Source organism: Lytechinus variegatus, chromosome 16 (assembly GCF_018143015.1).
Source record: "Lytechinus variegatus isolate NC3 chromosome 16, Lvar_3.0, whole genome shotgun sequence".
Taxonomy (NCBI): Eukaryota; Metazoa; Echinodermata; class Echinoidea; order Temnopleuroida; family Toxopneustidae; genus Lytechinus; species Lytechinus variegatus.
Genome location: NC_054755.1, coordinates 29,914,409 through 29,926,956, shown reverse-complemented (window position 1 = coordinate 29,926,956; position 12,548 = coordinate 29,914,409). Strand labels below are relative to the sequence as shown.

General features: G+C 34.3%; 1 protein-coding gene across 3 annotated transcripts in view; it reads left to right on the top strand.

Moving 5' to 3' along the window:
• Window positions 1–12,548, top strand: part of LOC121429479 (UDP-glucuronic acid decarboxylase 1-like) — a 53,356-nt gene that overhangs the window by 27,907 nt on the left and 12,901 nt on the right. For all 3 annotated transcript variants that reach the window (XM_041626501.1, XM_041626503.1, XM_041626502.1), the window contains exons 4-6: window positions 534–577; window positions 1,894–1,954; window positions 4,817–4,997. In XM_041626501.1, the coding sequence (XP_041482435.1) occupies window positions 534–577; window positions 1,894–1,954; window positions 4,817–4,997 (286 nt within the window). The remainder of the gene's footprint in view (window positions 1–533; window positions 578–1,893; window positions 1,955–4,816; window positions 4,998–12,548) is intronic.

Below are 12,548 nucleotides of genomic sequence, written 5' to 3'. Positions count from 1 at the left end.
TAAATATCTTATTTGTCTATGGTACCATAAAATGTGAGTGACCCAATTAGGATAAGGGAAATCGGGATAAAGTCCTGAAATAAGATTAATACAATGTTGTTTATAAAAAATGTGGAGAACCTCAGTCTAGAAAGAATTTTGAATTAATTTTAGATGATCCCCAGGCATTGGCTGGTGCTCATTTACCTCCTAATCTTGTATTGCTTCCATTGTATTTTGTCACTTAACATCTTGCTTGGAAATGAAATAAATTAAAAAGAAGAATTAAATGGCAGATTTTCATTTGTAAGACGGGGCCCTTGAGTTGGTGACTTCGGCATAAAATTCTGCAAATCTAGCATGTCTTCCTTTGTTAAAGAGATCTCACTGTTGGTTAGATAATAAGCTAATAAGAAAAAAAATGGCACAGGCAAACCAAATTCATTCATACTCACTGTATATAATTGTTTTAGCAGTAACAATATGCATGAAAATTGATATGAAATTTTAATTTTCTAATGTCCTTTTCTGTTCATCTTTCCCCCTCTTCACAGGCTGTGCAGCCACTTGAACAAAGAATAGATGCCATAGAAAAACAGTAAGTTCAACATTTCAAGTTTCTGTTTTTTTTCATATTTATTTATTATTACCAAAAAGCAAAAAAGTTCTGTGAATTTTTAAAAGTTGTAAAAAGTTGTAATCTATTGTAGATGGGGATATCTGCCCCAAAGGTGATTCCATTGTGATGTAGTCTGCTGTGCAAACCCTTTATAATTCAAGTTAAAACGGTCTGAATTTAACATGCAGCCTATGGTCCCTGACCCTGCCAACGACTTCTGTACACTACAGAAGGCCCCGTCCTCTAGTTCAAGAATTAAAATAGCAAGTTGTAGCTGTGCTAGTCTTATGGGAAGACCCACTCGTTGATCACAGGTTCAATCAAGGGTCTGCACCTGCAGACTAATGGTGATGTGGGATAGGGACAGCCCCTCCTTTTTATACTCCAATGCAATAAATGTCCTGAGTTTTATTTCATTTTTTTCACTTAATTACATCCCTCATATTATGAAGCCATATAACAATATGCTATCTACATGCATGTTATATCCCATTAATACTGCCCTAAGGGAAAAGGTAATTGAGGAGAACACCTTAATTTCCGGAATAGCACATGATAAATGGCACAGGTGTCCTTGCCACCTGTCAAAATCTATTCACCAAGTCACCAATCTGATATTTACATACTCCAATTTTTTTAATCATTTATAACTTTATCATATGTCCTCTGCTCAACTTTAAGTTGAAGCAGATATTACTTTATTGTTTGTCCTTCAATTTTTTTTCTTCAAATTTCACTATTCTGTGTTATAATTAACTTTTGTCCTTTTAACACAAATCATATACAAAGTTGGATTCCTCTTTTATGCTCTGTTTGCCCAAAATATGTATTGTATTTTAGTATTCATATTACATAATATCAATAATACTGGTAATAAATATTCATTGCCGAATGAAACTTTAATTTCACCATAAAATCCATTAAAATTCCACAAGGTTCACTGCGGATTGCACTTTTTATCATTACTCATCATTCAATACCCTTGTCTTAATATCATTATGAGAGAAACAGACGAAGTAGGCATTATTTATCTTTGATAACTTCTGTTTTTGATTTATGAAACCTATTTGTAAAGTAAGTTGATATCACCTGTTGAGGAAGAAAAAAAACTGAAAGGTTTCATAGTTATCATTAAAATTCACATTGTTTTTGGTGTCTGATAATTACATGTAATTTATTACAGTGCTGTATTTCCTGATTTGGCCTGAATACGTGTAGGTAGTTTACTGTATACATTCCTTTATTTTAATTTTGAATACTATACCATTATTCAATATCTATTTTCCCCCCTTCAGAACGATACGAAAATATCCAGAAGTTGCCTATTTACCAGAGAGTACAAGAATGAGAATATTAGTAAGTATACATGTAGTATATATCCAACTTTGAATATAGAAAATCATGTACATACTGGTTTTGTAAATACATGTAGTATTAAACAGAAGATGTGATATTCATGGGGGAAAATTACAATTACAATATATCGCAACCATTTCCCCTTCTACAGTATTTCTCGTGACATTGGCCTATAAATTTTCAGGATACATTATTTGATATGTTAGTTGTTTGTGTGCAAAAACTTTTGAGAAATGTTCAAATTGCCATTATCAAAAAAGCTGATACACTGTACATGTTCATGAATATTACAGATAGTCTTTTGATTTTGATATTAAACTGTCAAATGCAAAGATCAACAGAGATTCAGTCAATAGAGTTTTGAAACATTCACTCAATTTCAAAGGATTTGAATATTGAATACAAGTCTAAATGATAATTTGCATCATTGAAACTATCAAAATTGCATATTGTGGCTAATATGCGTTTTGATGTTTGTTCGTTACTCGATTTCCGTGTTTGAAATTGAACTGGAAACATTCAATCCAATTTCCATTTGTGAATGCTTTTGATTTACCTCCATTTTTCTCATGCTATGAATTGTTCTGTCTGCTCCAGTTAAGTGCTAACATTGTCTTTGTCATCAAACATCATTCTCCAAAGACAAAAAATTATTAAAGTGTTTGCTCAAGTGCACGAGATGATTTCTTTCTATCTCTCCTTTATTAAAAAGAAAAAAAAGAGACTGTCGGTGTTATCAGAAAGCATTTGTACTGCGTAAATGTCAATATTACCATGTTTGGTAAACATTGGTACATGTAGAATATGCAGCTTGGAAGTGATGAGAGTATACCATACCTTTATGTGCAAATGTTGCCGCTATTTGCCGATCTCATTGTTGCAGTGCTAAGTAAATTGATTCATTGGTTGAATAATAGGGCTGTTTTTTACTTTTAAGTGGATAATGTCGTAGGAGTGTTAAAACATCCCTTGTGCCTTTATTTATTTTGCCGTTATCTTGCATATTTCAAGTAAAATTTTACTTTGATTTGATGAATGAATGAAGTTCATGTATTATGTATTTGCCTTGAAATGTGGCATGGAGCTTTGCATGTTTGTTCTGATAATTTTTTTGTGAGATGGGGAATTTTTGAAAGTGCCCCCCTAACCCCCCCCCCCCCCCATCCGATGATTGTGTTTTCAAAGTTCTGTCATTGCTATTTGGGCACCTGACCAATTTGGATTCTAGTGTAGGAAAAATATACAATAGCTGTTTTTCTCCCCATTTGAAATACTCACACATGTCCAAATCCATTGTTAATTAGACAATGTGAGGTTTATCAGTTTCTTTCACGCCTGTTTTTGTAGACTCCCAGTACTTAGATCTGTTTAACCAAAATAAATGTTATTTTTATGGGTCATAGCTTAAATTTTGATACATTTTAATATGGAAGGTGATTTTTCTGTAGGGTATATTTCTTTATTATACAACACAAGTATAAAAGACAAAAAACTATCCCAGGCCTATGAGATGGGCATTGAGGCCAAGGGTCGGGCATCTGATGCTATACGTGACCTTTGTGGAATTAGAGGGGTTTCACACACTCGCATGTGGCACTCGGAGTCGGATGATCATTCAAATGATGCAGTTTGAACATGTGAATGAAAATAGCGTAATTTTAAATGCACAATTCAAATGATGGTATCAAGGTGTTTTCTAGTGAGGATATTTGAAAATGACGGTGTAAATGCTTTGACCTCTAAAACGTATATATTTCTTGGGGTGGAGCTTACGGTGACCTCGCAGAAAAGGGCGCTATTTTCTGCTCAGTTGGCAGATTTGGGCTACATGTATGCAGGTATGATTGATGGTACTCAAGAGAAGCCACACCTCTTATCAGTGCGAAATGTAAAACCGCAGAATTCGCAAAGCCTCCTTAGCCGTGTGAATGGAAGATGAATCTGGCGTCATTGCAATTCAGCATGACAGTTCAGCATTTATATGACACAATTTGCGCTCGTTTGAACCCTCTCTTAAATTATCAAGTCCTGGTGAAGATGTGCCATGGTGTAGTGGTTCAGTTCTTTGACTCCTAAAACTACATGTAAGGGTCGGATGTTCAAATCCCACCATTGGCAATGCACTGCCTTTATCTTCCCAGGTGTTTGGAACTGAGTACTTGATTGATAGGATGTTAATATCACCATTGGCTTGTGCCTGTTGGTAAAAATTATGGTCATTACATATTATTGGACACAAATTTTACTTGATGAATGAAGTACATAGAAAAAATAAATTCAAGAATGCACAAATTCACAAAAGATTTAGACATTGGTGTCCTATTGCTAATTTACATTGCACATGTTGTGTATATATTCATGGCATGTTTTTGATATAATTTTTATTTGCGAAAATGGTTTTACCAGTCTTGTCTGTAATTTTATCCCTAAAGTGGATTTGTGATCAGTGTACCTGAGGGAATATCATGCATACGCTCTACCCAAATACTGGTATATAAAATACAAGTCAAGATTTTTTTATTAACTCTTTAGCACCTACAAAACTGCCACCAAAGGCCTTTTCTAATACTCAATGAACCATCCAGGACTGCCTGTCAATTTCAATTTACTTGGCAACTGTGTTTTAAAACTACAGGCTACTGTGTATCATCTTTATTAGAACAATATAAAAATGTGAGCAATGATGAAATGCCTTCAACTCAGTAAATACACTTTGTTATTTAGGTGCTAATGGGTTAATAATGAAATACAGTTGCACCAATTATAGCAGGTGTTTTTTCAAATTGAACTAGCTTATTACTAGGTTCTTCAGATTTCATGTGAGATTAATAGTTTTTCATTTCAATTATCATCTTGCAACAGATTACGGGTGGAGCTGGTTTTGTCGGGTCACATCTCGCCGACCGGCTGATGTTAGAAGGTCACGAGGTCACCGTAGTCGACAACTTCTTCACGGGTCGTAAGAGAAATATTGAGCATTGGATTGGTCATCCAAACTTTGAACTGATCAATCATGATGTTGTTAATTCTCTTATGATTGAAGGTAAGCAGATTTGAGAAAACCTGTGAATTTTTTATCAAGCCTTTCAAAAGAAAGATATTGCCTGTTGTGTAGACTTGATAGAAATTTTCCCCTGCTAAAATTGCTTTTGTTTGATACTCAATGGCCCGTATTCTGAAGTCGGGTTTAACTAAAACTCAGGTTTTGAGTTGTGGTTTAAGTATGGGAAGCCAAGAGTATCAAATTTTTTATTAAGTTGTATGTTTCTTATGTTTACTGTGCCCTTTCCTGATTCATCTGTGGTGAAGACAATCATCTATTTATACTTCCTAGACAATTGTGAATGATTTGCGTGCTGAATGAGCTGAAATATGATACCTCTATGTTGGTGATTTATGTAACAATTGGCTATCCATACTTAAACCACAACTTTAAACCCAAGTTTAAGTTAAACTCGACTTCAGAATACGGGCCAATAAATCCAGATCGACCATGGTCATTGATCGATCAAGAACTGGATAAACATTTTGTTTTTAAAGCTTGTAGATTTTATTGAATATCATTTTATACTTGAAAATAAATCTTTAGGATTCATATTGAATCCAGAGAACAATTTGCCAATAACTACAGTCTATCATTGTTTATTTCAAATCCCTGTATTAATTTAGAGTGTAATTTATTTGAAGTCATAGTGCCAAAAGATATCATGGGTTTGAAGTTTGATGTTTTTCTGCAAATGACCCTGCTTTTTTCCAAGTAAAGCATTTGTGATCACTTGACACACAGAACTTAAACACACAAGTTTTAGATTGAACTTTAATCCGTACATGTACATGTTTAGTTAAATATTAAGATCCGGGTTTCATAAAAACTCCTGTATATTAAAACGCTTCAATTATGGAAACTACCAGGGAAACCATGATTTTGATCAGGTATAAGCCACGTTACCATAGAAAACAATTGGAAATGTGGCATAACATTTATATACAGCAGGACATGACATGTATTGCAATAAAAAAAAATTTATGCAACAGAAATTTGTGGAAAATTAACACATGTGCGGTACCACATTCTCTGTGAATGAGATTTTTCTCATCAAATTTAACATGCAGGTTTGATCTTCATGAATTATTCCCTGTTGTATTGTGTCAGACAATGAGCTTCACCATTGTACTTCTCAGAGGGATATTGCAGTTGAATTGTGCTCTTAATGAGCTGTAAATTATGTCATTGATGAGCCCATCCATGCGAATTATTCATTTGCACTTTTGTAATACACGCACAATCAAATAAGTGGTGAGCATAGGGCTGTCTGAAAACTCGACTTTTATTTGTGAATGATGATAATCTAGGATTGATTGAACTTGTCCATATTTTTAATTTTTTAAAAGTAGAATTACATGTATATGTCAGTTATATATCGTCCCACTCACATCACTGGTGTGATTTCCCTAATTTTCCTTCTTCCACGTCACTTTGTTGTTCACTAGAGCTAGAATCTTCATCATCAATATCTTCTTTTCAACAACATTTATTTTGAAATCCAAATCTAGATCAGGGCCGTCACCAGCTTTTTTCTAGGGGGGGGGGGTGCTTTTTATGAAAAAAAACACAAAAACACAAAAAACAACGTATTAACTCAATTTCATGCAGTTATATAGCCCGCCGGCCAGATTTTTTTCAAAAGAGCCCTCAAGTATCCTTACCCCCCCCTCCGTTTTTTTTATTTTTTTTTTTTTTTTTATTTTTTATTTTTATTTTTTATTTAATTTTTTTTTTTGGTTCTGAAGGGGGGTGCGTTCGCACCCTCCGCACCCCCCCTGGCGACGGCCCTGTAGATATAACTTCTTGGTTTTCTTTCATTTCGTGACCAAACTATTCAGTGACAGTGCTGAGAAATCGTACGTACCCTCGCATTTTCATTATAGGTTTTGCACGCGATTGGAGCTTGATATCGCGAGCCAATCAGGTCTCTCATACAAGCATACACGTCATTTAATTCGAATCAATTTAGAGACCAATTCGACTCATTCGAGGCATATTTTGGAAAGGCATTTTAGCGCTTTCTGATTGGCAATTTCCTTCTTAAGTATCATTTCCATTTTTTTCAAATGACATGATAATCCCTACATCATAACCTTTCCATTGATATAATAACACCATATTCACAATCGATATATTTCTCCTTTACATTTTAGTCTGCTAAAAGTAAAAAAAAATCCAGTTTAATCATAATACCACGCATTATGTACATGTTAGTTGAAATTAAGACTCGGTTTCATGAAAAGTCCTTTACTATAACGCTTCAATTATGGAAACTACCAGGGAAAACCATGATTTTGATCAGCTTTGAGCCACGTTACCATGGAAATGTGGCTTAACATTTAGAACATGACATGTATCGCAATAAAAATATCTTATGCAACAGAAATTTGTTGAAAATAAACACACATTCTCTGTGAATGAGTTTTATTCTCATCAAATTTAACCAGCAGGTTTGATCTTCATGAATTATTCCCTGTTGTTGCTTTGTGTCAAACAATGAGCTTCACCGTTGTACTTCTCAGAGGGAAATTGCAGTTGAATTGTGCTCTTAATGAACTGTAAATTATGTCTTTGATGAGCCCATCCATGCATATTTAATTCATTTGCACTTTTGTAGTAATCCATACACGCACAATCACGCAAAAGGCAAGCATAGCACTGTGTGCAAACTCTACTTAATTTTGTGAATTATGTTAATCTAGGATCTATTAAACTTGTTCTTATTATTTAAGAATATTTGAAATTTTTAGTCTGCTATCACAGATAAAATTTCCTATCTTATCTGAAAGATACACGTATAATGTGCTCTCTGAATCCCAATTACATTCCAAAAGATGAAATAAAATGTGCCCTCAGAATACCAATTTCATTTTAAAAGATAAAATAAGGTACTTTTAGATGAAATGACCTTACAATACTGCCCCTGGTTATTATTTTTTGTGCCAGGTAAACATTTGTTACATGTATTTTCACCACCTACTTTACACAATAAAAATACAGGTCTTCATGTCTGAGGCCTACAGTGTGAGAATCATGCCCAAGTGTAAAATCTCACGCTTGTCTGCCTAGCAGTCTTTTTCTCACACAACTTGTTGTGGCTGGACATCCCTGGGCTCCCCCCCCCCAAAAAGGGAGGTACATGTATTAAAGAGGAAATTGAAACATAAACAAGAAGGAATACATGTACCCCCAAAACATGATGTTTCTAAAAAACATCATTGTCACATTTTTTAATTAAGTCAAATTAAAGATGACACTTGACATGCAGTCATATTTTTATATATATGATGGAAAGTACAATCACGTTTTTGATATAGGCATATAGGCCTAGGGGTAAATTGCCAATTGATCTATTGCCAACTCGTCCACTCATCACATTTGTCTACCTTCATTTTAGTCTAATGCCTTTCTGTCCATCAACATTTTGTCTAACAACCATTTGGTCCAATAACCATCTGGTCCAGTAATCACTCTTTCTAATCACCACTTTGTCTACTACCATTTCGTTCTATAACCAGTTGGTCTACATTGTAATACCCATTTTCTTTTTATCAATTTCGCCCAATTAACACTTTGTCCAATTATACCAAATCCTATATGGACTCAATGGGAACAACTGGCGAGTGGAGAAAATGGCAATTAGACCATGTGGATAGTGGACGAATTGAAAGTAGACCAAATTATAATAGACAAGTTGGTCATTGGACGAATTGGCATACACCAAATAGAAATAAACCCCTATGCCCACATTGAACAACTTCTAATTTCTCAGGAGTACTAAATCCAAACTTGAATCTGCCCTTTTTCTCATCTTTGGATTCATTGGTCACAGGATTCTCAAATAATTATGGATTATTTCTGAATTTGTAAAGGCAATTTTTATTGCAAAGTTTAATGCTCAAATTGCCTCAAAATTCTGACCTGCACCGAATCTATACTTTTTGAGGGCAAATTCATGAAATACCCTTTTTACACAGGATTTTCTTAACCCCGGACTATCGCTAACCCCGTACTATCCTTAACCCCGTACTATTTTTTTTCCTTTTCACACATGCCAAATTGTTATTGCTAACCCCGGATAAGGAATGCTTGCTTTTTACACACGAAACTCGCTAACCCCAGACTAGTGGTTTTTGTCGATCATTCGTAGTACAAGTACTTCACTCGTACACTTTTTACACATGCTAAAATTTCCTTAACCCCGTACTATAGGTGGGGCTAAATTGCTATTTAGCCCCACCTATAGTACGGGGTTAAGCTTAGCCCACTTTCGTTTTACACTAGCAATCTTAACCCCGTACTATCGCTCTTAGCACCGCAATTGCTGGGATAACCCTGCTTTTTTGCAGGGCCAAATAATCCCGTACTAAAGGTGGGGTTAGCCCACTTTGCAAAAATGCTGTGTAAAAAGAAAGTGGGCTAAGCTTAACCCTGTACTATAGGTGGGGCTAAATGGCAATTTAGCCCGACCTATAGTACGGGGTTAAGGAAATTTTAGCCTGTGTAAAAAGGGTAAAAGAGGAAAAGAAACTTACATGTAGGCTCGTTCTCCAGAAAAGGAATTCGAGACAATTCAGAAACCACTATTTAAAGATAGGTGAAAAAGTGAAATATATTAAGCCTTTTACTCTAATGTTGACAAAAAGTATTCTAAGAACAGTTTTTGGAGATTGGTTCTTATCAAATGATAATCCTGATTCCTGAATGAATCCCAAACTGGATAAAACCGTGAAAAAGAAAGGGAGATAAAGACAGATATAAACAGATATAAGCATGAAAAGAATGCTTGCAATCAGATAACAGCTAAGTGTGAAAAGGAGAGGTATTTTTAGTTTTTAAACCTCCTTTGTAAAAACTACTTTCAAAATTAAAGTAAAGGGAAGAATGAATGATTGAAAAGAGGATTGAAAAAACTGTTCTATTATAGGCCTACTTAGATATCATTTTAGTAATTGTTAAGCGGTTGCCTTGCAATCTGGAAAGTTTATTGAAAAAGAGCGACATGAGAAAAATGCATATAATTATGAAGAAGGAGAAGCTTTTAGGCATACAGACTAGGTGATTTTCTTCCAAGGATGAAGCAATATTTATAGAATAATATGATCGACCATTTCACACTTGCCTCATCACAAAAATACCCATAACTTTGCTAGATTCACAATACGATGCGCCATTTATCGGTTGCAGCGGAAAGGCCGAAATTGGCAGTGCCTCATGGGAAAAAGTCAACATCTGGGGGGCGTTTCATGAAAAGGACTTGTCGGACGTTTTATCCGACAAGTCCCATTTTAACCGACAGTTACCATAGGAAAAGTGCCTCTCAGCCAATCAAAATCATGGAAAGATGTCAGATCTGACAACTTGTCGGATGAAAATATATTGATGAAACTCTCCCCTGTTGCACATGTTAGTACTTTGTAAGTGCATGCATGCATGGGATTATTCAGCGCTGACCGAAAGAACAATATAATCATTATTTCATTCAGCAAAAGAAATACAAAATATAAAACTACAAATTAAAATTCAAAGAAATGCATCAATATCCTTGGAAAGCAGGAGACCTGACAGGGGACAGAAAGAAAAAGAAAATTATGGTGATTGCGTTCTGTCATGATTCCAATGAAATTGAAACGTAACGTCAAAAATAGAATGTTACGTGACTAAGGTATGATGGTGAAATACACACAAACTTAAAAATATAATGGAGGAATATCGGCGAATAAAATGTTAGGTATTTCTTGCTATCAGGTGAGTGCAAAAGAGCATCGTGAAATTCAAAAGGGTGTGGTGAATTGGAGGTAATGGAATGGCTCGAATAATAGTTCTATTCAGGGGAAACTGGAATTAAATTGACACGGGTCAGTAACCTGCTATTTATACATAAAATGTGAAGGGAGGGGGTATTATTGTTTTTTTTTTAAGCAGTATGTCTGTAGGTCAAAATTCTTCAAATATTCTTAAATACTTTAAGAATAAATACTTTACTTTGTTTGTACTATTTTGTATTGAATTTCATCTTAAATATTGATGTGTTAAACATTATTTGAAAAATTAAAAACCTTATTACACATTTCAATAAGTTAAGTGGTAAGGTACAATTATAGTTTATTTATAATATAGTTTAGAGTAGAAATTGCCAAATTTCATTAACACTTTTACTCTTTTGGTATAGTATGCATCTTAATAATAAAAGCATGACTTTAGAATAACATTCTATTATTAAAACATACACAATGACTTTTGTGTAAACTTCTTAAACATAACATGTTGACAATATGAATGACATTACAATATTGACATCAGTATGGTGAGTAAATGTTCAAAACACAAACAGTGTACATACGTATGCACTTAATCCAGGAATTAGGCTTAAATTAGGGATAGGATTAAGATAATGCATACATGTAATATGTAGATTTTGCATGGAAGCAATTATTAATATGCTGGAAAAAATATATGGGAACCATGCCAACTTGGCTGTCTCCATTGAATAAAGCATTCTTCCTTGATAATTTTATATCTATATGATATTTGAGGATAATAGCTGCATATTTTAGGTGAATTTCTTTGACCCCTTTCTCTCTGAGCTATGAGCCTGATTGAGCATTTTGAATGAGGTTTAATATTTTGGAAATATTTTTTTAATAAACGCACAAGATCACCCCATTCCATCAGTATTTATTGGGGTGGGGTCAACCTTTTAAGAAAAAAATTACCCAGTGAAATGTGTCTTGACTATTTCAAATTCTCCATGTAGTATCATTTGGGCAAATTCCCTTTTCTAGTCTGATTATCTCTTACTTTACCAAGTACGGTACGTGAACATTGTATCATTGAGCGTCCTGAATGTACATGTAGTTTGTCATGTTTTGCAGTTAATGTTTGGATGAAATGCGAATAGATTTTCTCAAGCACCAGTCGTAAAAAACAATAAAATGAAACGCTGGTGTTAAACACACATGTATTCAAAGACAGGCATGGTGAGAATCAAATACTAAAATCTCATTTAGATATTATGATATGAATTCTGTAGGCTATAAATATTGAAGGTATCGCACTGAAAATGAATATCTTTGCTTTACACCTATAAGACTGTTCTATCTATTTTCTTTTTATAGTTTACTCTTAATCCTTTTCTTCATCCAATAAATGTCCTTTTAATATCTTGAAATTCTTGTGTTTGTCGGTGTGTGTGCACTCGTTTTGTACAAAGTCAAAGGGGGAGAAAAGAAGTCACCAGCGCTGACAAAATAAATGCAAGTGAATGGACCGGTGACTTAAATCAGGATAATGCCCAAATAATTATGGAACATTTCCTACTGCATGATTGTACATGTATTACAATGTAAAATGTGCAAAATCAATATTCAATTCCCCTGCTACCGCAAACTGCTGATAGATAGATAAATGGTATTTATTGTGATAAAAATTCAATTCGCAGCCAAAGGGCTGCAATACATGAATTTGTACAGAGTAAAATTTCAGTAAACAAACAAGCAAAACAGTAAAAATAAATGACAAAGTATTCTAATATATAATGTTGGAAAG